This window comes from Echinops telfairi, unplaced genomic scaffold, assembly GCF_000313985.2.
Source record: "Echinops telfairi isolate 266 unplaced genomic scaffold, ASM31398v2 ScPeMD7_7469;HRSCAF=8507_0, whole genome shotgun sequence".
Lineage (NCBI taxonomy): Eukaryota > Metazoa > Chordata > Mammalia > Afrosoricida > Tenrecidae > Echinops > Echinops telfairi.
Window position 1 is genome coordinate 45,512,727 of NW_022111372.1, and position 14,834 is coordinate 45,527,560.

The window sequence follows — 14,834 nt, forward strand, 5'->3', positions numbered from 1 at the left end:
TCCTTGGGACTTAGGCTGGTGGCCCACAATGGGACCTGCCATTCTTGGGAGCCATCATCAGCCTCCTATGTTGCCAGCCTTGTATCCACTCAACACTGCCTCCACCAGCCTGTTGTCTTTCTGCCTCCTGCCTCATCCTCCTGCTCCTGATTTGTCTTCTGGCTTCCTAGTTCCCCAGCACTGTCAGAATAGCCCTCCAGTTTAGCATCTACCCCATGAGCTTGAACTAGACTTGCCCTACTGTTCTGCTCTGTGGTTTTGTGGGCCACTTTCTTGATTCAAATTTCCTTCTTGTTATAAATGTTTTTTATATGTATATAAATATCACTGGTTTTGTTTCTTTAGAAAAGCCATCCTAACACAGGTGGTTATTCCCACTGTGTCCCTATTGAACTTGCCCTATATAACTTCTATTGTGCTTGATATTGTTGAATAATATTCTAGTTATTTCATTATTTAAGCTTTCTTAAAGTTCTTTTCACCCCTTTGCTATTGTTCACATGGATGGGCCATAATTACTCTTATCTTTGTGACCTGTAATTTTTTCCTTTGGGCATTGGTATTTTTGAGGTTGCTAAATTTCTCAGTGCTTCCCAGTATTAAATGTCTGTGCTCACACCATGTTCTGAAAGAAAGTGCTGGTAGACAGTCATTCAATCTTGTTTAACATTTCCTATTACTCTCTGCAAGAGCCCTGATAGTGTAATGGGTTACATGTTGAGTTGCTAACTAACTGCAATGTTAGCAGTTCCAAACCTCCAGCCACTCTTGGGAGAAAATAGAGGCTTTCTACTACCAGAAAGAGTTACAGTCCTGGAAAGGCACTAACTAAGGCAATTCTACTCCAGGTTATAGGGATGCTATGAGCTGGAATCAACGCAGTGGTTGTGAGTTTTTGTTATTTTTCTTCTGGTTTATCACTCTCTGTTATAGAACCTTTTATCTTCCTTTTTCATTAGAATGGAAAAATTTCAAATCTCGTTTTTCTTCTCCAGTGTTTCCCAAATATATAATAGAACTCAAGCAGAAGTTTGGGTTATGTCTCTCTGCACAGGAGAGAGATTTAGTGGCTAGGAGTCAAGGTCTTTTTCTGGGATTGGATCCCCAGTTTACACCACTGCAAACTGCAAGGCTTGGGGAGAAGTAGGGAGAGTGAAAGAAGCCACTTTTATGTGTTGTGAAAGTCATTACTGACTCATCGATTGTCATCTGTGTGCAGTTCCCTGTTACTGTTTCAGAATCCCTCAGAGTCATATATTGCTTTTTCAGTTGTATAAGGGAAGGTCAGAATAATTATCAGTTTATGCTGCATCTTCCCAGAATCTGGCAATGATACTTAATACAAGGCAAAAAAGTAATCCTGAATGGCCCAGATAAGAAAAGAAATTTGAGTTTTACCTTGGCATCACTGGAATAATTTTTTTGGAGACAGCTTTTGGCTGCTATATAAAGCCATTAACTGCTTAATGTTCAAACATTTAAACGTCTGTGGTTTCATAAGGTTCTACAATGCTAGGAGAAAGAAGAGCCTGATTCCTTGCTCTACACAAGAAGGGCAGAGAAGGCTATCAGTTATCCATTGCTTACTGTGCACAGTATATTCTGGGAAATAAGTATCACATAATTTGGGCATTGTGTGAGCATTATATTATATATACACTTGCCTCATTATGAGGCATTTTAAAAATGGTGTTGAAACAAGCAATTGCATGTACATTTGCAAAAACAAAACAACAACAAAAAAAACCACCCTCTAATTCGTTCATATATTTTAACACATAAAATATAAACGCAACACATAAAAAAATGGATCATGTACATAAAACCTAAAATTAGGACACAGAGAAGAAAACACAAGAGAAAACCTTGTAGTCTTTTGTTAGGCAAAGGATTTTTAGTTTTATTATAAAAGACATGATTAATAAAATGGTCAAAATGATAAAGTAGATGTCATGAAAATTAAAATTTTCTTAACTTTGAAAGATAAATTAATATATATATAGCCCATATATATATACATATGCAAAGAATAGTTCAGGTAAGACTTTTATTCAGAATATATAACAAACTCTCAAAACATATATTCAGAATATATAACAAACTCTCCTTTAGGAAACAAACCAAAAAGGAAAAAAATATGTAAAATATTTAAACAAACATTTCATCAAAATACATATGAAAAGATATTTCATATTATTATTAATTATAAAAATGAAAAATTAAAGTTATAATGCAGTGACAGTATACATCTGTTGGAATGGCTAAAATTAAAAAGATGACCATTCATTCCAAGTATTGAAGAAGATGTGAAGAAACTGGAACATTCACACATTGCTGATGAGGATGTAAAAATGTACAACCATTTTGGAAAAGAGTTGAAGTTTTTTACTGTGTTAAGTATACATGTGATCAAGAATTCAGCACTTACACATGATGGTAGATAGCAGCTTTATTTGTAATAGCTCAAAATGTCCACCAATAGGCAAATGTTTAAACACTTTTGTGTATTCATGCAATGCTCCAGTATAGATGAATTTTGACATAGTTAAATTTAATGAAAGAAGTGAGGTAAAATAGAATATGTGCTCTTTGAATCTACTAATTTAAAATCCCAGAAAGTGAAAATTCATATTTAATTTCAGAAACTGGGCTAGCAATTGCTCAAAGAGGTGGGATAGACAGTGAAAGGAAAGAACAATACAAACTAGAGATGAGGAAAACTTTTGGGGTGATGTATATTTACTTTATTTCAAATGTGGTTTCATGGAGTATGAAGTCAAGTCATCACTTTTTACATTTTAAATATATGAAGTTTATCTTTTTCATATCAATTACATTTAAGCTAAGCTACTAAATTAAAATTAAAATTCTATTGTCCAGTTGTGTGATTTGAGCAGCTGCACTGATGGTGGTATCAGTCCCAAAGATTATATTATAGATATGAGTTTACAGAGAAAGGCTATGAGCTCAATTTTTAATCCACTGATATTGATGACTGTGGGTCTATTCAAATGCTTTTGTTCTGTGTTGTTACTTTAGAACATTTTATTTAAGGATCACTCATGTCCTGAAATATTCTGGACTATGAATACGTAGTTGAGTTGTGCATTTTCATTGTACTGATTGGTAAATGTTGTGTGTGTTTGGGGTAGGGAGCATAATTTCTCACACAACTAACTTCTCAGTATATTGAGGGCACTCTTAAGTTTTCTAATCATCAGGGGGAAAATAAACCCAAGAGGCTTAAAGAGGACAAGGGCGTTGGATTGTCAAGGGAGCTAGAAGCCTCTTGCACAGTCCCGTGGGAAGAAGTAGCTGTTTTGGTAGGTGGGAGAGCTTGTTAAAGTAGAAGGACAGATTTCTCTTAGGACATTTGAAATGATGTCCCATGCCACTCACCTTGTCGCCAGCATGAATGAGTTTTACCTCATTTTATGAAAACTCTCATTTAGCTTCTGCCTTCTCCCACTACCTCCCCCAGTTCATATTTAGCCATCCCTTTATTATAGAATGACACACTAGCCTCTTGGCCAAGTCTGTGAACCAGTGAAAGAGAATATGTGCTGAGGAGGCAATATCAAATTACATATGTGTATTTTCATTCTTCAGAGAGAGTTTTTAGGGTATTCTTGTGAGAACAGTAACCATACACTAAAAATAATTACAGAATTTGCAAGAAAAAAAGGAAGGTTGACTGGATTTGCAGATTAAGGTTTGTCACTTTCTGGAAAATTTCCTTTATTCTAAGTATTCTGTGCTACATGTAATTTTAATTATTGCCCACAGACTAAATTAGATATTAGGAATAGGGTTTCAGGTCCTTAGGATTCTTCAAAGGTGCCTAAAAAGCAGGGCTTTATTACTTTGATATCAGTATCATATATTGTTCATACATACATGCATATAGCATTATTTCAGTTGACACTTTTTCCTCTTTCTTAGTCACCTTTACATCTTCAAACTTGATTTTTACTGTCTCTTCTTATTCCTACTCCTTCACTTCAATTTTAATCTTCTTTTTCTCTTGATCCTCATTCCCCTTATTATCTTCTGATTCTCCAACCACCAATAAACTATTTAAAATCTATGGTTTTAATATCTCTGAGAGATGGCCTGATAGTCCTTGAAGGTTGAATTTACCAAATGAATAAATAATGCATTTTTTTCATACATGTTAGTTTTGCAAAAGTGAATAATAACAACTGTGGAATAGTCTTAAAATGTCTGTACTCAAACATTTAAAAAAATCTTTCCATCTTTTCTATGAGCCACTCTACTGAGGTCACACTATGTAGGGATTAAAATAGATACAATGACAAAGTTTTATTCTAAGAGGAATCAAATATTCTGAGACGGGAAAAATCTGTTGAGTGCCGCTTGCAGGACAGGGCAATATGTGTCACCAGACTTTCGAGAGAAGAAGAAATTATTATTTTGTGTGTTTGTTTGTTTTTGTTTGTCAGTAGATACAATTTGGGGAAAGCATCAGAAAGATGTTGATATGTGAGTAGAAAATCAAAAGATGGGGAGGGTTTTACCCAGACTATATTGCAGATAAGGTGCTTAAATGTCAGGGAAACTCTGAGTAACAGCATAGAAAAGTATGGTGATGCTTCATGAGATAATGGTTTAATTTGTTATAAGGAGAAAAAAGACCAGATAACTTACTTGCCATATTTGCTAAGTATTTGAATGTCAATATAAAGAATGATGAGCATAATTTAATAATTAATGGAAGACATTTCAAATGTTGAGCTCACTACAGAACAAAGTTGCGTGGTGTTTATGGTTTGAAGGAGGAGACTGGACAGTCAGGATACAGGATGATGAGAGATTAAACTCGTTAGAAATAATGACTATGGAAGGGAGGAGATATGTTTGAGAAACACTGACAGGGTAAATTTTTCTGGGGAGGATAGCTGAATGTACAAGAAAGAAAATCCAAGTTAGCTTCAAGATTATAAATCTGGGTTTGATGTTTTGATGTGATGGAAGGGATAATCAAATAAGAGAGGCAGGGAGTTCAATTTTAGACATCTCAAATTGAGAGTATTGGCAGGATATCTGGTGAAAGTATTTATCGAGTTTTTGGAAATACATAAATGAGTTCAGAAGAATTGGAGAAATCAATTTGTTGATTTGAAAGGGTCTTCATAAAGGTGATAACTCAAACTCTTTGGACCCGGAACAATTCCGTAGGCTTATGATTTGTGTAACAGCCCAGGGCCCCATTCTTAGATGTTCACTACGGTTGGTTTAATGTTCCGTTGTAATACTCTTGAAATCTTGGTGATTTTGAAATAGGGATTCCATATTTTTTAATTTTTCATTAGGTCCCACAAATTACGTAGCTGGTCCTTCAGCTACTAAAGATAGATTATACTGACAGAGGAAGAGTTACATCATGTATTTGGGGAAATGCTTCCATTATTAAGTCAGAAACAAAAAGGAGACCAAAGAAGTTGGAATTTATTGTCCCAGTAAATCCCAAATAATCTTGGGTGAATAGTATAATTGAGTAGAAGAAAAGAAAATGTAAAATGCACACTTCCGTAGACTTGGTTCTGACTCAAGTGGGCGTACTAGGGACTGTAAATCATGATGGGAGCTTCATTTTTCTTCTGTAGAGAAGCTTATGGATTTGGATTGCTAACATAGTGGTTAGCCGCCCAATCCTCAATCCATGACACCACCAGACACCCTAAAGTGATCAGTATACATTTTTAAAAATTCAAATATCACATTTAAGATTTGAAATCCTCGAGATATTTAGAATACCATTGAGGTCTGCTAATATGTGGGGAAAAAATGATAAAGAAAAAATGTCTTAAAAAAGGCTTATAATTTGACATAAGACTTAACAAATGACCTATATTTTCCTTCTACTACCCATTAGTTGCCACAGATGAGGCTGAGATATGGAGAGAAATGACACATCAACCACAGATTTTATCCTCTTGGGTCTTTTCCCTGGCTTTCAACATGTCAGCCTTCTGGTTTATCTCATCCTTCTGGTTTATCTCATTGCCTTAACAGGAAACTCTGTCCTTATTTTCCTGATCTGGCTGGACTTTCGCCTCCACACTCCCATGTACTTTTTACTCAGCCAGCTCTCCCTCATCGACTTGGCCTACATCTCCAGCTCAGTTCCTAAGATGGTTATCAATTATTCCTTAGGAAAGAACAGTATCTCCCGCGTTGGGTGTGGAGCGCAGATGTTCTTCTGCCTGACTCTTGGTGGTGCTGAGTGTCTCCTCTTAACCCTTATGTCCTATGACCGATTTGTAGCCATTTGTAACCCTCTGCGCTACCCAATAATCATGAGCCCCAAGGTTTGCTTCCAAATGGCAGTGGTGTCATGGGCTGGGGGTGCTCTAAATTCACTAATTCAAACCCTATACACTATGCATTTTCCTGTCTGTGGACTGAGAGAGATCAACCACTTCTTCTGCGAGATGCCTGCCATTCTGAAATTATCCTGTGAGGACACTTCGGCTTATGAGATGGAGGTGTGCGTGGTAAGTATTGCATTTATCCTCATTCCCTTTAGCCTCATAATGGCCTCCTACATTCGCATCTTCCTCACTGTTCTCAGAATGAACTCTCCCGAGGGGAGAAGGAAAGCCCTGGCTACGTGTTCTTCCCATTTAACTGTGGTGAGCTTCTTCTTGGGGCCAGGCATTGTGGTCTACATGACACCTGGCTCCTCGCACACACCAGAGCTCGATCAAGCTCTCTCCATTTTTTACACCATCCTCACTCCCATGTTGAACCCCCTCATCTACTGCCTGAGGAACAAGGAAGTGGCAGAGGCTCTGAGGAAGGTACTAGGGAAAAGTCACGTATCTAAATAGTTTGGGCAGCACTACTGTTGTGTTTTACATCGAAGACAGTACCAGTCCAGGAGTGAAAGTCCTTAGGTTACATCTTTTTTTTCTTTCTGTTACAGTTTTAATTAGGGTACATAGGTTATTTTAAGATTTGTCCGTTGAGTCTTTAATCGCCTTATTGTGTTTGAAGCAAATGATTCAGTTCAGTAGAGTGGCATTCATGGAAACATTTGGAAAAAATGGTTTTGGTAATAAATAGATGGAAGCATGTCTGCTCATCTTCCTAGTCTGTTATGTGGGCTGATAAGAATCCTTGTCACTCTTCTGTGCCATCTCAGGAACCGAGTTTGACTTCGTATTCTAAGTGTGACCATCAATCAGGTATAAGAGTAGAACAAAGGAGGAGTCGTGCAGACATTTATTTTATCTAGGAAGGTCTCTTAACTCCAGGCTGATGATGTTTCCTATGATCAGAACATAAAATGAAGTGAAAATGCTTTAATTACTTCAGCAGCCATTATTTCATTGTGTTTATTTTGTCTGATACAATAAAATTTCATGCTGACCTCACAGTGGCTATTTAATTTTTCAGAGTTTTGCTAGCATCATAATTGTAGATTAACTCTGTTTCTCCTATGCTTCCATCTCCTATTATTCATTCTCCTTGAGCATATAATATATTAAATACAGTGAAATTTGTGAAAACTGGAATTTGATGGATGGCCTTGATTATTGGGGTCTCCCAAGTCTTCTACATTTGAAAGGTTTCAGTCTTATCATTTTTTTATTGCTTTCTATTGGTGGAAAATAATTGAGTTTTTCTCTGCCAGGTTTACATAGATTTGGGCTCAAGAGCGTTACTGTATATAACACCAACTTATTACACAAACATGTTCCTGCCATCGGGCCTTTAATTTGCTGTTCTCTTATAAAAAATGTTCTTCCCTTATCTTTATTTAGGTTTCCATTCAAAAGTCCAGGATATCTTATAAAAAATTTAAAATCCTTTTCCTTTAAATCTCCTTTCATTGACAATTTTTTCCCCTTAGCAATCATTGCTATTTAATACAGTATATATTTCAGGTACTTAATCTTCATTTTTATTATCTTGTTCAGTGCTTTTCCTTAGTCCCTTGAAGAGTATGGCACATAATATGCATTTGATTAATATCTTCTTCCTAATATATTACTATTTCCCTAAAAGACCAGAATTTTCTTGGAACTTTGCTACCATTCCGAGGAAGTATAAATCCATATGGTAATTTCAAGCTTAGAAGAAACTGAAGTGACATGAATATAGATTAGTGAAATTTATATATTTCTAAAAATACGTATTTATTTCTTTGTTAACACTATTCTAAATCTATATTTTTGGGACTTCTAGTTCAAAAAAATTCTGTTTCTAATAAGTATTGAAATAATTTCTTATAATTTAAGTCCAATTCAAGCCTTCAGATGAAATAAGGTCCATACTTAGGAAGAATAATAGTTCTCTAGTATTATTGTGATGCCCTCCTTTATTAAATTGACACCTCACTAGCTTTTCAGGGCAGATTTAATGACTTCAATAAAGATTACTTATGTATTCTATTTGGAAATGGTGCATCACCAAGATTGTATGGGTATACTAAGGGGTAAGAAGGAGCTGTAAGAGCTAGGTGTAAATGTGAAGGGATAATGTTAAGAGAGGACTCAAAATGAAATAAAGTCAACTAAATGCCAGCTTGATTTTTATTATCTCCATTTATGAGCCATTCTTCACTACGTTAATGATAAAATTTCCATTTCTATCAGTATGGATAATTCCCATTCCCTTCTCATTTTGGCAGACCACAACATGATGATCAAATACAAAGTGGTCAAAAAATGCCAGTTATTATATATATTTTAGCAGCAGAAATAACATATTAAAAAGTGACTTAAAAGTAAATTCTCTGGAAGGGTAACTTTTGCTTTCCCAACTACACTGATTTCCTGGAAATATGAAGTGCCTTAGATATTTTCCAAGTAGTGGGCAGTGTATATTTCACACAAGAGAAACCAATAAGAGAAATGGATTGTTTCACTCTTCTGAGTTTTCTATAAAGTTATTTTTACTAGACTAGATAGTTAACTTAAGAGCTACTACAAAGGGATATTGAGGATTCTATTAAGAGAAACAAAATTCTTAAATATCAGTACACATTGTATTATTTTTGTTTCTGAAATATAAGAAGCTCTGGCAGTGTAGTGGTTATACATTAGGCTGTTAATCTCATGGCCAGCCATTTGAAACCATGAGCCACTGCTGAGGAGAAAGACAAGGTTTCTAATCTTTGGCCCCACCCCCACCCCACCTTTAGAAGTTCTACCCTACCCTAGAGGGGGCTACAAATTGCCATCAGCTGATGGTAGAGAGTTCATTTCTTGGAGAAACTTCAGAGAGAGCACTGAACAGTTATAACTGTGTTGGTTGTTCTAATTCAGATTTAATCTTTTTCTATGAAAATAACTATGAGAATGGTAAATATGTATACATATATACATACACATACATTTTTAGAAATGCTCCACTTACATGCATAATACTGATTGAAAAGCTCTAATTTTATGAGATTCATAATACATATGTGTTACAACAGAAACATGTAGCAATAAGCATATTTTTTAAAATGCAAGCTCATAGTATTCTCTTCCTTTTTTCTGCCTTGTTTAGTCATACTCATTTCCATTTACCTTGGAACACATGTAATGTGTGATGTTTTTGCTAGATCTTATTTCCAGTAGATTAATTCTGGGGACAAAAGAGAAATATAGCTAAAATAGTTTTGGAGAGAGAGAAGCCAAGAATATATGAGTCACTCATCCAAATCCACGATCGAAAAGAAAGCACTTGGGGAGCATAGTGAAGGAGAGATGCAGGAGAGAGGAGAAGAGCCTAGTGGTTGGTTAGTTTGTTGGGCCTCATTACCTCAGCACGATTGGCAAGGTGACAATATGTTAGACAGAGGATTTGTTTCTTGTCTTCTAAGGTTGAGGGGACGACCATTATTACTTCAAAACCCCAGACAGAATGAATATCAGTAAAGAAACCGCTACCTGATGTGACAAGCAATCCCCCAATTCCACTGACAACACAATGAAAGTTTATTTTTGCTCGTAAAAGTTCTATCCAAAACATTTCCTCTCCACTTAAGCCCCCGTCATTAGTTTTGAGAATGATGAGGGCAATGAATGTACCACGTGCTTTACACAATTTATGTATGTATGGATTGTGATAAGAGTTGTATGAGCCCCTAATAAAATGATTGAAAAAAAAGTTCTATCCATAGGGTAAAGGTGCTCATATGGCTTTGCTCTTTGCCTTAATTTGGAAATCTAGGCATATATGGGTTCTGCCATCTTCAATGTGTGATTTCCAAGATTAAACTGGCCACAGCTAAGGAAACCTGGTGGCTTAGTGGGTCACTCATTGTGCTGCTAAATGGAAAGTTAGCAGTTCAAAACCACCGGCCACTCCATGGCAGAAAGAGGAGGCTCTCTACTTCTGTAAGGATTTACAGTCTTGTAAACCCACAGGGGCGGGTCTGCTCTGTCATATAGGGTCATATGAATTGAAATAGGCTCAATGGCAGTGTGCTGCAGTGAGTTTAGGGTTTTGACAGACAGCAGAGGATAGAAGAGGGTGAAAGATTAAATAAGAAGTTATTGTGGGCAAAGTGTCAATGTGGCAAACATACTTTTTCTATTCTATTTGTCAGACTCTAATCAAATGCTACACTTACTGAAAAGAATGGTGGGAAATAGCATGTAATTTTCTTTCCAGAGGAAAGAAAATGGAGTTGGTAGAACTTACTAATAATTTTCACAAATGGTTCCACAGTGTGTCTTGAAATAGGAAGCTCGTAATATCCACCCCAGGATAGCAGCAACGTGACAGACAAATACACACACTCTTGAGTGTGGCGTAGAAGCAGCTCTTTAAGGGGTCATACCCACACAGGATGATTACATAAAACATCAAAAATCCCCTTTATTGTCAAACTGTCTCACCAGATTGACGTTCAACCAATTGCTTTAGTTCTCTTGAGAGAGCACCTTTAAAATTATGTTTTCACTGTTCAAGGCTCCTCAATTTTGTATCTTATTATAAACATTATTAAAATGAAGTTATTTGTAGTGACTGTATTGCAGTAATATTTCTATATCCGCAGTGTCTTTTCAGTTGAGAAATTTTCAAACCTACTGTTACCATAAGATCCAAATAAAATATATCATGGCCTTCTAAAATAGTAACCTCTTAGGACACCCTAACCATGTATATTGGCAGGTTTAAATAAAGGCAAAAAGAATTAAAATTTATACAGCTCCTTAGTTATTGCTACTCTTAAAACTTTATCACTCATAAAAAGTATTGCTCACCCTTATATTTAACTAAATGTATTTTAATCTACTTTATTAGCTTAAAAATATTGGTGTCAGAAACTTTGCTAAGAATTTGTGACCTACTTTTTTACCAAATATATAGCAATTAAAATAACATTCTTTTATTAGAGCATTCACATTTATGGTTTTTTTTTTAATTATTTTACTGGGGGCTCATACAACTCTTATTGCAATCCATATGAGGTGGTTACTTTATGTGCCAATCTGGCTGATAAACACATGTAGGATTAATTGAAAGATGGAGGGATAAATGGCTCAGTGAGCCTCACCTTTCTAGTTGTCAGGTCTCTTGCTTTGTGCTGGTCAGACCAGGGTGCAGCTGCCTTAAGAGCTCCCTGCGTCAGCTTGCAAGGAAGACTTCCTGCAAGACATCCCTGAGGAGAAGCTGCATGGACCTACCCAAATGCAGCCCTGGGTGCTGGAGCACCTGTGTGGAGAACCCTGCCAGTGCTGAGATGCTTACACGTTCACTGACAAGGCTTTCCTCCTTGGCTTTCCTCCTCATTACATCTGTTTTGTGAGATGGAGGAGGACTTTGTGGATTTGTGTTGGACATATGGGTTAATGCATTGATGTTGGACTTGTGGGCTTAGGCAGCACTGGTTTGGGATTTTTTTATTGATGTGCACTTAACCTTATATATAAAACTCTCTCTTATACATGAGTTTCTGTGGATTTGTTTCTCTAAAGTACTCAGACTAATACACCATACATGCAACAATTGTATAAAGCACATTTGTACATTCGTTACCCTCCTCATTCTCAAAACATTTGCTCTCCACGTAAGCCCCTGGCTTACACTTACAGTTTTAATAGAATAAGAAAAAAGCTTCTTTGAAAGAGTTCTAGTTCACTGGACATATAAATATAAGGAGTATCCATGCCAAGGTAGGGCAAAGCAGGGTTTTTTCTTCTTCTTAATTTAAGAACAAAATATGGGGAGAAAACAATGGGACTGATGGTTCTGGGAGAACATGGCAGAGGGGGAAGCAAGGGAAAGGAAATGGGTGTTAACAAACCCCGGGACAAGGGAAAAACAAGTGATATAAAAATCAATGGTGAGGAGATCTTCAAGCATAGGATGCCAAGTGGGACTTGATCAAGGGCAATGTAACTGAGAGGAATTACTGAAACCTGAATGAAGGCCAGACATGATAATGGGACAAGAGGAAAGGAAAATAAAATAGAGGAAAGAACTAGGAGGTGAAGCCCACTTATAGAGTTCTAAATACAGGCATGTACGTATGTAAATATATTTTATATAGCGATGGGGAAATAGATCTATGTACTTATGCCTATATGTTAAGAATTAAGATAGCAGATGGACATTGGACCTTGAGTCAAGTACTCCCTCAATGCAAGAATACTTTGCTTTCATAACCCAGCATTCTGTGATGCTCACTTCCCCAACACGATTGCTGAAGACAAAATGGTTGCATAAGAAAATGTGGTGAAGAAAGCTGATGGTGTCTGGCTATGAAAAGATACAGCATCTGGGGTCTTAAAGGCCTGAAGACAAACAAGTGGCCATCTAGATGAGCAGCAAGAAAGCCAACATGGAAGAAGCACACCATCCTGTGTGATCATGAGTTGTCAATGGGATCAGGTATCAGGCATCAAAGACCCCAATCAAAAATTCATATCAATGTGAATGAGAGGGAGTGTGGAGTGGAGACCCAAAGCCCATCTGTAGACCATTGGACATCCCCCCACAGAAGGGTCATGAGGAAGAGAAGAATCAGTCAGGGTGCTGTATAGCACTGATGAAACATACAACTTTCCTCTAGTTCTTTAATGCTTCCTCCCCCCACTATCATGACCCCAATTCTACCTTACAAATCTGGCTAGACCAGAGCATGTACACTGGTACAGATAAGAACTGGAAACACAAGGAATCCAGAACAGATAATCCCCTCAAGGTCAATAATGAGAGTAGCAATAACAAGAGAGAAAGGGGAAGGTTGGGGGAGGAAGGGGTAACCAATCATAAGGATCTACATATAATTCCCTCCCAGGGGAACAGACAACAGAAAAGTGGGTGCAGGGAGACATCGGCCAATGTAAGACATGAAAAAAATAATAACATAAATTATCAAAGGTTCATGGGGGAGGGAGGGTAGGAGAGGGAGGCACAAAAAACAAGGAGCTGATAACCAAGGGCTCAAGTAGAAAGAAAATGTGTTGAAAATGGTGCAACAAATATACAAACATGCTTGACATAATGGATGTGTGTATGGATTTTGTTAAGAGCTATATGAGCCCTCAATAAAATGATATAAAAGAAAGATTAAAATATGGGGGAATTTTATAAATTTCAGAGTTCATGGTAATAGTGGATACTAATAAAAGGTCTTTATGGTTGTAGCTAATAGGATAAGGGAGAGTGATGGAGGAAGGAACTGGAGAATGTCTTGCTTGTTTTCTTTCAGAAGCAGAGCCCAAGCCATGGATTTGGGAGATGCTTCTAGGATATAGGAGTGATAGAGGGAAGGGTGTGGTATACATAAAGGGAGACTATAAATATAAAAGTTTCTCATCAAAATTGTTTTTTGAACAACTGGAATTCTTGTTTCTTGATCTACACAATTTACTGAAGGGCAGTGACAGGAAACATTTACCCATCCATTTCTGTCCCCATAAGGTAATGATTGCTTCCATGAGTATTTACTTCTGTAGTTGAGCCTCCACTCCAAGTTCAGGACCTCTAATCCTGCAGAACCTAAGTTTGAGACTAAGAGAAACATACATTTTAAAGCTAATGTAGTAATCAGAGAGAGGGAATAATCACTGCATTGTTTCCTGGATGGATATATTCCAGTTATTTTTCTTTGATTCAGTGAATATACCTTATCCTATAGACAACACCTCAACTCTGTGTGGTGTTGTTCTTACATTTGTACCTGATGAATTTTAATAATTATTTAATGTGAAATTAGAAAATAACATCACATGACAAGATTAATGGATAACATACTTCCATCACACACACAAAAATTTTTTTCCAGAGGTTAAAAGCAGTGAATTAATATGGCTCATCTAGCCAAACAACCTTTGTATTCCTGATGTATCTGGGTAGGAAGGTGGGGAAATACCGATTAGATGATCAGATTATATCATTCACCTGTGAATGATTGTTAATAGAGTTCATTGTGATTGCCGTTCTCCTCGATATAAAAGCAGACATCTCAGAAGCAGGAGGAGGATTTCACTACCAGCAAGAGGGAAGAGCTGCAAATTGAGAAAATCCTATGGACTCCAAGATCCTTGCACATTGAACCTCCTTGCTCTCAGAGACAGCTTAGACAGTGGGTGAGCAGCAGAACAGTTGCCACAGTTACAGGAACCAGAGTGTGAGACTTGCTCACAGAGCAAGTAAGGCTGAGTGCTTTGGGACGGAAAGTTGGTTTATGGAGTTGTTGCCTTTAGGTACTAAATTAGGGGAGCCTGACTTGCTGGCCCATAGAGCTGGAGCTAACTGCCTTCAAACTGAGGCTTATAGCAGTGTGAAATTCCCTTTGGGTGTTTATTGACAGCCTTAAGAGAGATTTGGAACATTGCCATGCAGGGCAGAGGCCATGC

At 37.1% G+C, this 14,834-nt stretch overlaps 1 protein-coding gene across 1 annotated transcript; it reads left to right on the forward strand.

The window, feature by feature from the left end:
* Positions 1-5,918: 5,918 nt before the first annotated feature.
* LOC101655487 (olfactory receptor 2T27-like) lies at positions 5,919-6,854 on the forward strand. The gene has a single exon (XM_004697196.1). The coding sequence runs from the start codon at positions 5,919-5,921 to the stop codon at positions 6,852-6,854; it is 936 nt and encodes a 311-aa protein (XP_004697253.1).
* Positions 6,855-14,834: the final 7,980 nt, after the last annotated feature.